We start from the raw sequence: 12391 nt of genomic DNA, 5'->3' as shown, positions 1-12391 counted from the left end.
CTGCATCCACATGTTGACGTTGGCAACCGCAGCAACAAATGTGCATAGAGACAGCAACAGCAACAGGAACAGGAGCAACAGCATCGTCCTGTTGCCCCGGCTGGCGCTCATTATGTGTAATGGCTGCTGCAACATCATCAACGGGTTGGCCAACTGCCGTCAGCTGAGGTCCAAATGCCAAGAGGAAGCGCCATGAATGCAACCTACCTGCACATTTTCACATAAAAGGAAAAGCTACTGCCACAAACTCTTGTTTCAATTTTTTGTCTCGTCTGCTGCAGCCGTTGGCAAAACGACGGCAACAACAACAATCATGAAAACCCAGAAAAAAAGCAGAGAACAAAATGGATAAAAAAAAAATAAACGAAATACGACTTATTGAAATGCTCATAATTATTTAAGCCACAATCCTAGGCAGCATGCCATATGTGCCCTCAAGCAATCATGGCAAGAACTTATTCGCAAACTCTCCCAATCGATTATTCTAAAATTAAAATACTTAAATAAAGTTCTTAAGGGGAACCCAAGAGCAAAGTGTATAACATTTAAGTAGTCAAAAAGTTTACGAGGAATTGCTGAGTTTTCATTTCTGATATTTAATAATAAAATATTTTGGTTCTTGCGATGTTTACCAACACTGTTTATGGATTAAATTATATAGGGTCTTGACTTAACAAGATTTTGATAATCCAAATAATATCAGATATACAGATGCATATCTGGAAAAGTGACTCAATTTTATTTAAATTATTGTATCCCATTATCTGTATCCCAATTACGCATCGAATTTGTCTATATGTGTGCTATATAGATCTTATAAATTTTTCCATTAGTCGCCTTCAGATTCAAATATACACTAAATACCATTCCTTTGGAATTTGTTTTTAGGATGGAAAGCAAAGATTATAATTCCAAAATTCCATTGGAATTTGTTTTTGGGACGGATAGCATGGATTCGGTCGGAATTTACTTTAATTGTGGATAGCATGGATTTTAATCTCTGAATTCCATCAGAATTTGTTTTTTAAGAGTGGATTTCCATGACTTATATTAATAAAAAATCTATTAATATATTTAACTATCTGGAAAACTTTTTACAATAAACTCTCAAATTATTTTCTTAACTAGGGAATTTGTAAATATAAAATAAACATTCTGATATTTTTAAAGTTTCTTTGCTGCTAAAACTATATTGATGCATTTTCTTTGCCTGATAAATATTTACTCAAATTAACACTCTATTTTCTTCTTCCTCTTGCTCTCTTACAGCATGGACTACACCTCGCTGCTGTGCTGCGGTCTGGCTTTCGTATTATATTTGAACACACTTAATGCGGGCTTTGTCTATGACGACAGGTAAGCAGCTAAATCAAGACCAACTCTTCACCAACCTTTAAGCTTTCGGGCAAATTTATGTATTTAACTGAAGAGCAAATACGCGCACACACACACACACACACACACGCTGTGAGAATCTTAAATGTCTAAAAAAAAAAAAATAGACAAAAATAAAATAAAGTAAAAATTGCTGAAATTGGGGCGAGTTGCTATGTGGCATGTGGCATGCCTGGTTACTGCAATGGAATTTCACTGGTACTTAAAATCGAATTTCAAGGCATACACACACACACACACACAGACACAGATATATATGCACACTTATATATATGGTACACACTGCTACATAGAACACGCTGCGGCTGACTGGCTGACAAGAAGGCGACTCGAGGCGACTTTGTGCGGCATTAGAATGGCATTTGTTTATGCGAACCACAGCAACACGGCAACATCATTCCCCAATAGAGGCATGGTACGAGCTGCTCTACGGGTTTCCGCTGCTTTCTCTGTCACGAATACCTCACCAAAATCCCACATAGTCCGCCTGCTGTGCGTGCAAAGTGTCCAGGTGTGCTTCCACAAAAGCAACCGCCCCCACACAACCAGCAACTGGAGCCAATGATGTTGTCGTTTTGGAAAGCCCGATGACACACTGACAACAGCGACTCACAGTCAAGCCCTCCCCTCCCTCCCCCCCCCCCCCCCCACACAACCCCGCTCTTGTACATTGTGGCGGATCGTATCAAGCTGTCAGTGTGGCTCGGAACAAAAGTGCAAAAACATGCAACGGGGGCTGCGTTGTTTCAGGCCATTCTATTCAATAAACAAAAATTTCTCGACAAATTTCCAGGCTGAAAACTATCAACATCAATAGCCACAAATACGACAGCGTATCAAGAAACTCACGCCCAAAAATCATTGACAATCAAATTTGTCCTGTAAAGTTCGCCATTCTCTAGTAAATTCGCTTCGTATGCGAAAAAAGTGTTTGAATTTTTAAAAGAGTTCGCATGTTAAGTTACCAAGTCCCTTACAAATGCCATCCATTGAATTTAAACTTTCTGAAAACTGCACCAATTTTGAAGTTCTATGACATTTTGAACCTGGTTCGAGCTCCAGATAAATTCTGCATATAAAATTTTAACATTTTTGATGATATCAATTTTTGAACATTTTTAAAACTAATTTTCTTTAGAGCTAGCTATTGAACTTTTGAGATACATTTCTGTTAATTTTTCGATTTTTATATTTTGCCTCACAGACGCGCCATTTTGGCGAATGCGGACGTCTCTGGTGGCTCGAGTTGGCAGCGCAGCTTTGGCAATGACTTTTGGGGCACGCCGTTGACGGACAGCGGTTCGCACGGCTCCTGGCGGCCGCTGTGCGTGCTTAGCTTCCGGCTGAACTATCTGTTGGCCGGTGGCTTTGCGCCGTGGGGCTTTCATCTGGGCAACAATTTGTTGCACTGCGTGGCAACGGCTCTGGTGGTGCGTGTGGCACGCACCCTGCTCGCCTCGTTCTGGGCAGTGCTGGCCGCGGGTGCCCTCTTTGCCGCCCATCCCATACACACGGAGGCGGTGGCAGGCGTCGTGGGACGCGCAGATGTGGCCGCCTGTGTTTGCTATCTGCTCACGTACCTCAGCTATATGCGGCACATGCGCTGGCGCGAATCAGCCGATCCGCGGCAATGGCTGGCACTGGCCACCACGCTCCTCTTCGCGCTGGCGGCGCTCCTCTGCAAGGAGACTGCGATAACCGCGCTGCTCGTGTGCGCAGCGTTCGATGTGATGCGCGGCCTAAGCGGACAGGTGGATAAGGTGAGACTGATCCATGCTTGTCTATACATATAGAACACTATTTACTTTCATATCCATATCCATATATTCCCTATTTTATAATTCATATTTGATATTTCGTTTCACATTCCATATTCAATATTTCATATTTCTTATTCCATTTTCCATATTCCATATTCCATATTCCAAATTCCATATTTATATCCATATCCATATTCATATTCATATCCATATCCATATCCATATCCATATCCATATCCATATCCATATCCTTCTCCATATCCATATCCATATCCATATCGATATCGATATCGATATCGATATCCATATCCATATCCATATCCATATCCATATCTATATCTATATCTATATCTATATCTATATCTATATCTATATCCATATCCATATCCATATCCATATCCATATCCATATCCATATCCATATCCATATCCATATCCATATCTATATCCATATCCATATCCATATCCATATCCATATCCATATCCATATCCATATCCATATTCCATATTCATATCCATATCCATATCCATATCCATATCCATATCCATATCCATATCCATATCCATATCCATATCCATATCCATATCCATATCCATATCCATATCCATATCCATATCCATATTCATATCCATATCCACATCCATATCCATATCCATATCCATATCTATAGCTCTATCTTTATCTCTATCTCTATTTCTATATATCCTTATCTATATATTTATGCCTAAATACATCTCTTTCTTTCTCAGCAACGTCTCCGCTCGCTGTGCTTTGTGCTGGGCGCGCTTTGCTGCAGCGCCTACTATCGCCTGGTTGTGGTCCCTGGACCACAGAGCGCCTTCTCCAGCGCTGATAATCCCATTGCACGGACCGCCTCGACCTGGACACGTCTGCTGACATTTCTGCACCTGCCCGTTGTCAATCTGAAGCTGATGCTGCAGCCGCAGGTGCTCAGCTTCGATTGGGGCATGGATGCCCTGCCGCGCGTGACAACGATCTGGGATCGACGTAATGCGCAGTCCGCCTGCTTTTACACTGTGCTGTTGGGCGTGGCCTGGCGCGGCTGCAAGGTGCTGCTGCACAGCAGCGACTATGCGGATGTGGCAGGTGTTAATGGCGTCGGCTATCCGCAGTATCATATACAAAAGGTGGGACGCAAGTCGCGCGCCAAGCGCAAGCGACTCGCCAACAACAACAACAACCACAATAACAACAGCAACAATAACAGCAACAAGTACCAAGCCTTTGAGGCAGCCTATCAGCAGGCGGCGCTGCCCTACGCCAAGCAGCCCTGCAGCGACTGCAACAACAACAACAGCAATGGCGCCTATATTTATGGCGATCAGCATTCGCATCCGCAGCCGCATCCGCACACGCATTCGCAGCCACAACTCGTGTCTTCCGCCGTCAGCCTGGCGCTGCACAAGGCCTTCCGCGGCTCGCGCAGCAGCAGCAGCTGCAGCAACAGCACAACGGCCAGCAACAAAAGCAGCAGCAGCAGCACCAGCTCCAATTGCAGCACCAGCAGCTGCTCCAGCTCCAGTTCCGGCTCCGTTTGCCGCTCCGGTTCCAGCTCCTCCACGGACTACATGCTGGGCGGCATGTCTGTTGCCGCGCGCAACGCCTGCATTCTGCTCATGTCCTGCGCATTTCTCACGCTACCCTTTCTGCCCGCCAGCAATCTCTTCTTCTATGTGGGCTTTGTGGTGGCCGAGCGTCTGCTGTACCTGCCCAGCGTCGGTTTCTGCCTGCTCGTTGGCTATGGCGTCTCCAAGCTGCTGGCTTGTCGTGCTGCTGTTGGCGCCCGCGCATCCACGACACGCCGTCTCCTGCTCCTGGTCGGCTTCAGCGTGCTGCTCGTCGCCTTGTGTGTGCGAACTGTGCGTCGCAATGCGGACTGGCGGGACGAGGAGAGTCTCTTTCGCAGCGCCATTAACGTCAACCCGCCAAAAGGTGAGTCACAAGTCGGTTTTAGATTTTCGACAATTTGGCTGCAACTTCAGTTTCCATACAGCGCTGGGCAATTTGGGCAGCGTGCTGAGCTCCCAGGCACGCTACGAGGAGGCCAAACAGGTGCTGCAGGAGGCCATCCGGTACAGGCCCAACATGGCGGACGTACACTTTAATCTGTGAGTATATCAACTAGTTGGGCATTTAGCAGCCAAATCTTTAGATAGCCAACTGAGTGTCGCTTTGCGGGCTACCTTTACACTAGTCAACAAGTTTCTAGAAACTGAGATTTGTTCGCTTTGTAAAATTGCAAGGATCTTGTCAGGTTTGGACTATAAAAACCCAAGTTATTCAGGAATGCATAGAACGATTATTTATTTATATATTATCCTAAATTAAATAATATTATCTTAAATAACTAACTAATATGAAACTTAAAGAAAATGTAAAATTAATTAGTTTTAAAGAAATAATTCTTTAAGTTTAATATGAGCACTATTGGCAGAAAAATCGAAATGCATTTCAGTTGGAAGATTGTTATAAAGCTCTAATGATTAAATTATTGATACTAACTATCAACTAGTTAAACAAAAGTGTTTAACTATTTGTCAGCTTTAATTTACATTGAAAAATATCGGAAATCGTCGAAGAAAGAAAAATTGTTGTACACTTGTATTCTGCCCAACTACGCTCAGTTATTTTGTTGCCAAACCTTGTTAGCTAGTGTTATTAACATGGATGTTTGCCGTTAGATGAGCTGCTGTCCCGCATGACATGCGACACACAACGCTTTAGCACGCTTCAAGTGCTCGGATAAATGGCAGCCTGTTTTCATCTTTCTCCTCATCGCTTTTTTTTTTTTTTTGAGTCCACGCAGCCATTTTTATTATCTGTGTCTGTGTTTTTGGCCTGTAGCTGGTATGCGCATTTAGTGGGACCATTTTGATGCTCAAGGCTGGCTGTCGAGCGCTGCAGCTAGACACTGTTATGGCCGTAATGCAGCCGGGATGGAGCACAATGCCCAACAAGCTGTCAAATGAAGCCCATTTTGTTGTATTCCGCAGGCTCTCTTGCCGGCATCCAAAAGGGTATTTACGCAGCAGCAGCAGCAGCGGGGAGAGGGGTTGGGAAAATTCCCTTTTTTTTTTTTATATATACGCCTTTTGCAAAACTATGCGCATTTCGTGCTGCTCACTTTTTCATTGCATACTTTACCCGGTGCTGCTCGACTCAACAAAAGTCCTTCACGTTTCACACTCTAGCCTCCAGGAAGGAGCCCTGTCTTTTTGTCAACCCTCAGACCAGCAGCCCAACCCATTCGTCTGTCAACGTCTGACAAAGTCTGTAAGCGTGCTGCTTTCTCTGTTGTCGGTTCGCATTGCATTTTCACTCATTGCGCATATTTCGCAGCGATGCGATGCGACGCGACGCGACGAGACAGCAAAGAAAAGCCAACAGCAGCAGCAGCAACAACTGCAGCAACAACCAAAAAATTCTATGCCATGCAAAAACAACAAGCAACAACAGCAACAACAAGTGTTTTAGTTGCTGCAACTAGAAATAAACACGGCAGAAAGTTGCATTTGCAAGCTGCACGACTGCGAGATACCCCTTTTTTCGCACACACTTTAAACAGACGGCAGATAAACAGTTGTCTAAGCCTTTTTTACTTGTTTGGATACAAGTTTTAAGCTTTAAAAATTGTCATAACTACAGTGAACGCTCCTTAATATAAACGCTTCATTTCCGAACATTTTAGATTGCTGCAAAATCTCCTCCAAATTTAGTAATTGAAATTAATAGATTTAAATAAATAAAACATTTAAGATATCTGCAAAAATGCCAGTCTTTGAAAACTCCAATGTTCGAAACTCCATTTTATATATACATATATATATATATATATATATATATTAAATAATTCCCGATAAATTTTAGAGAATATGCCAACGTAAATTGGCTTGGCATGCCTTTCTCTTATCTACAGGGTTAACCAATCGTCCTGCTATCACAATTTTGATGAGTCTACCTTTCCGATTTTGCAATTTATACATTAATTCTCTGATTTAAGCGTGCGGTAAAGGTTGTGGGTAAATATATATGAACTTAGTATCAAAGAAGTTCCCAAAAGTTCTTTAGGCTCAACTTGTTTACTTCAAAATGTCTATTTATACATATTCATATATTCACATTCCTCCATGACAATACGCAAAAGTAAAGTCGACATGTTACAACCCAGAAACAGGCAGCAACAAAAGGGGTATATCCCACAAAGCTCATTTCCGCCTTACAGGGTATTGAAAGTGGGAGAGCGTATAAAAACTGCACGCGGAGTTGTGCTTTGAATATTCAGTGCGTCATTTTGTATGCTCCCTGTGTTTTTGTCCCCTCTTTTTTTTTTTTTTTTATTTGCCGCCTGCAACTCCTGTCGAGTGCCGCAAGCATTGCTGCCGGAGCCTTGTTGCATGCCAGATTATTGCATGCGATTTTGGCGGCTAAGCCGCTCGACCATCCTCCCCCCCCCCCTCCCCCCACCACTTTGAACAGCGGGCTGCGCTGTTTAATGTCAAAGTACTCAAAAGTCAATGGTTTAGAATCGGGTCACATTGCTATGGCTGCTGTCATATCCTGGCTCTCCTGCTGCACAAAGAATACGTGAATTAGCCCCGGGCGCCGAAACCCTTCAATGTCCAAGAACATTAAATAACAACAACAAGAGGGACGGGGGGCAACAGGAGCCAGAGCAGCCACAAACGGTACGCAGGAAGCAACCGCGTGACATGTTTGCCCCACGCTAATCGAAAATCAATGTTGTCAGCAGCACAAGGCTGTCCGCGGGGGGAGAGTGTGGGGGGGGGGGGGGGAGGGGTTGTAGATGCTATTTCCTGTTTCGCGCTCAAAGGATAAACAGCTGTTTGCACATACTATATTATTTACTGCGATCAAGCCATCAATAGCAAATGCTAGCGGCATTCGTATTCGTTTGCTTGACTGATTACCGCAGCCAACCCCCCGACATGCCTCACCCCTCACCCCTTGAATATCCTGTACTCTGTCATGGAGCTGCTCTTGTAGCATGCAAGGACAGCCCCATCCATCTATTCAGACAGACGTTTGCAGCTGCTGCTGCGAGAAAAAAAAAACACGCGAAATTCTTTATATTAGCTGTATTTGCCGAGCATAAGGCATGGTAGGAGGGTGGGCGGTGGAAGGTATACATATATATGTTTATATACAAGGACATCCAACCAAACACCAAACAGCGATACCTGAAATCATCGAATCGTGTAATTTGATTTCTTATACACTTGCCGAGTGTATTAGAATTTGGATGTGAAATTTAGCATTGCGAGAGGTGAGCAAAGGTACACATATAACTGAGCAGTAACTAGATTATTATAGCCGTGTGTGTGAATTAAGGTCTCAGTGATGAGATATTTATGGAAGGTCGCTATGTAGTTATGCCATAGATATGATCGGTCAGAAATAAAGAAATATTGCAACCGGCTCCTAGTTTCTTTCCTTTGCAACAGTATTGCATTTATTTATATTCTTTTTTTTAATGTCTCAGAAAGCAGCAAAGCTTCTTTGGTCTTTAAGAACCAACTGCATTTGTTGGCTCAACTAATTAGATAAATCTGAGCAATCTTAAGTATGGCCCACTTCGTCTTGGGCTGGCCCACTCGTTGCGCCTTTCACTTGACGCGTTGACTGTCAAATACTTGACAGATTTCTAGGCGCCGTCAAGTGGCCACCGCCTGCCGCAGGGCGCTTTAATTAGATCTCGAGTTGGGGGCAGAAGTACGCGACAAGTTCAGCAGCCGTCAATTATATAATGGCAACGCTTTCGCTTTCGTTTCCCTTTTCTTAAGCGCTTTCTCTTTCATTCACTTGCAGGGGCATACTGCATCAGAACCAACAGGACTTCAAGTCAGCCGTTGAGTGTTTTCAGCGCGCCATCAAATTTCGGCCAAGCCTGGCAGGTGAGTGATTTATATAAATGAGGATACTCAAAACTATTCTATAACTTTAAATATATAAACTACTTTACTCATAAACTTAAACAACTTCAACTAGCCACAGTAGTATAAATAATCTATACGTAATCTTTAAGTAGCCAAACTACTCTATCTTTATACTCTAAATACTCAAAGTAGACTACATATATACCATAAGTACTAAGATAATTTATAGATAGACTACGCGATGTACTCGAAGTATTCTGTTTAGAGGTTTTGAGTGATAAATTATTCGACACATATACTTTAAAAATCCGAAGTCTCGTATAGATACATTCTAAATGCTCAACTTTAAACATATATGTATATTACTTATACAAAGACTACTCGATATACTCAAACTATTCTGGCTAGAGACTTTGAGTGTTGAATTATTTAACACATATACTCTAGATATCTAAGATACTGCACAAATACTCTCTTAATACTCAAGCTTTTTAACACACATACTCTAAAATTAACTATAAATAATATACTTTTTACATATACATAAAGTTTCTCAATGCGTGACTTCATATCTTTAGCGATTTACTACTCTATACATTTATTCGAACTAATCTTAATACTCAAACTACTTAGCACATGTACTTTAACTACTCAAAATTATATATATTCGATATATTCAATATACTCGAAGTACATTGTGCAAGTTTAAAGCTAGTTAACACCAATATACTCTTTGATTTTTAACTAATCTATAAATATACTCAAAGTATTCGAACCACTTTTTGCACATACTTAAAGTACTCGAATAAATCCATACACAAACTGGATATACTCTAACTACGCAATGCATAACGACTCAAACCAAACAAACTATTCTATATATTTTAGGCATTTAGTCGAACTTCTTTATGCTTATACATTAACTATTCTCTTCCCACAGTGGCCTACCTCAACCTAGGCATATCATTCATTGCGCTGGGCAAGCGTCAGCAAGCCATCGAGATACTGCAAGTGGGCGCCACGCTGGAGGGTGCAACGGTGCGCGATCGTAGTGCACACGACCAGGCCCGAAGCTCAGCGTATCTGCAACTGGGCGCACTTTACGTGGAGCAGGGCAAGCTACAGCGCGCGCTGGCTGTCTACCGTGAGGCACTGTCCTCGCTGCCGACGCCGCTGCAGCAACGCGAGGTGCTGTATCAGCGCATTGGCGATGTCTTTGGGCGTCTACAGCAATGGGACGAGGCGGAACGGCATCATCGCGCCGCACTGGAGCTGCAGCCCAATCAGGTGGCGGCGCATCTCAGCTACGGCATAACGCTGGCCAGAAATGTACGTAAAAAGGCTGTTTGCCAGTTGATGTTGTTTATTTAGCTTTATTTTCTCTCTGTAGAGCAGTCGCGCATCGGAAGCGGAGATGTGGTTCAAGCGCGCGCTGAAACTGGCGCCGGAACAGGCCAGCGTGTATCACCATTATGGTGGGTAGTTCCGCACGGTTCCATATCTATTTATTGCTAACAAATGTATTTTTTGATTTTCTTGCTACATTAGCTGAATTCCTGGCGCTGCAGTCACGACATCACGAGTCCGCCGTCTATCATCGACGCGCTGCGGAGCTGGCGCCCACGGACTATGCTCTGGTGGTGGCAGCAGCCACCTCACTCCGCCTGCTCGATCGCAAAGTCGAGGCGGAGCTGTGGTATCGCAAGGTGAGCAGGGATCTATTCAATGAAACCGAAATGTTTTTAATAGAACTCGAATTTTTTTAACTGCTCGCTCCAGGCTGTCGCCCTGCGGCCGGATGATGCACACGCTCACACGAACCTGGGCGCGATATTACATCTGCTGGGACGGACGAATCATGCGGCGGCTAGTTATAAGGCGGCGCTGCGACTGCAGCCGGGAGATGCCATAACGCTCGGGAATCTCGCCAAGTTGGGCGTGACGAATGTTTAGTGGATGCCAGACAGAGATAGCGACAGATGATAGCAAAACAGTTATTTTTATATATGCGCAGCAGGCCGGCTACAGCCGTTAGATAACTCTACAGAATTTATACGAAGGACTTGGATACATATATATATATATAAATTATGTATATCATTTAGCAGCAGCAGGAGGATCAGCATGTAAATAACCCAAGAGAGGCGACCAAAAAAAAGTCAAAAATAAAAAATCGCAAAAGAGAATTTAAGTGGCTCGATGAACTAGAGTAGAAAATGCAGAACAGGAAAAAAAGAGAGGGTATGCAGCAGTCGAGACAGAGAGAACAATAATTAAACTACCTAATTGTTAAGTAAAATTCGAAAATTCGTATATCGAAAGCCGGTAACCGGAAAGCAGGTGCTGTACAGTGAATATAGCCGTAGCAAATTATCAAAGCAAGTCTATCGAAATATCGATAGGCCGATAAAAACAGTATCGATAAACAAAAATAAATACATTGATCGTTTAATGTCGATATTTCGATTACAAAATATTGTTAGATCGATAACAGCATGATATCGATAACAAGAGATATCGACCTTTTGTCAACTTTATGTGCTTAATATGAATGTAAATTATTGTAAATATGCGGAACAAAATATGAAAACAAACTCAAAATGATATATTATTACGATTATCGACTATATGTATATGTATGACTGTATATGGACTATGCCTAAACATTGTGGTGGCTTCTGGACGAGCCGAGCGGCTCGTAATTCGTTTTTGCGTTATGTGTACATTTTAGTTAAGCGAATACAGAATATGAATGTAAAAAAAAATACAAATGTCAAAGGAAAGTAAGTATGTATATGGGGACAAGGAACAAGATGAAGTGAAGCATACATATATAATTAAAGAGAAAAACCTATTTGAAAAACATAAACAACAAAACTGTCGCATTTTCAATAACTCGCACTGCTTAAAGCTGTTTGGCTAAGCGATAAGCAGCGCTTGGGCCATGATATGCCCGATGAGGCGTGCCCCCCCTTCCCAACCAAGTGGAAACATTGAACCCATAATTGTGACCACTTTGCCCAAAGCACCACTTACCCAGGCAGCGCGTCAACTATACCCAAGGCAATGGAAATATTTTCAGTGCTTAACGGCTTAAAATGCCACCCAACGCCCAGCCAACTAACCAGCCAAGGATCCACCCAAGTACAAACACAATCAGTGTCAAAATTTTTTGGACCGAGAGTCGAAGTCGAAGGCGAAGGCGAAGACGTTGCTGCAGCTGGCGTTGGAGCATTCGAGAGAGACTTAAGCCTCAGCCTCAACCACAACAAGAAATAAAGCGTTTTGTGTCTTATGCCAGCTAAATCGCAGGATTATGAA

The 12391-nt window shown here is 42.9% G+C and overlaps 1 protein-coding gene across 1 annotated transcript in view; it reads left to right on the top strand.

Moving 5' to 3' along the window:
- Tmtc2 (Transmembrane O-mannosyltransferase targeting cadherins 2) overlaps positions 1-11947 on the top strand; it is a 48148-nt gene extending 36201 nt beyond the window's left edge. The window contains exons 2-10 of the mRNA XM_064683539.1: positions 1270-1356; positions 2600-3155; positions 3905-5108; positions 5170-5284; positions 9003-9088; positions 10011-10399; positions 10461-10545; positions 10619-10776; positions 10850-11947. Of these exons, the coding sequence (XP_064539609.1) occupies positions 1270-1356; positions 2600-3155; positions 3905-5108; positions 5170-5284; positions 9003-9088; positions 10011-10399; positions 10461-10545; positions 10619-10776; positions 10850-11023 (2854 nt within the window). The 3' untranslated portion in view covers positions 11024-11947. The remainder of the gene's footprint in view (positions 1-1269; positions 1357-2599; positions 3156-3904; positions 5109-5169; positions 5285-9002; positions 9089-10010; positions 10400-10460; positions 10546-10618; positions 10777-10849) is intronic.
- Positions 11948-12391: the final 444 nt, after the last annotated feature.

The sequence above is a fragment of the Drosophila montana genome, unplaced genomic scaffold (genome assembly GCF_035044405.1).
Source record: "Drosophila montana isolate Dmon_TW-CO22-7 unplaced genomic scaffold, ASM3504440v1 contig_2626_1, whole genome shotgun sequence".
Classification (NCBI taxonomy): domain Eukaryota; kingdom Metazoa; phylum Arthropoda; class Insecta; order Diptera; family Drosophilidae; genus Drosophila; species Drosophila montana.
Note: the sequence above shows the minus strand (reverse complement) of the source record. Positions and strands in the feature narration are given on the sequence as shown.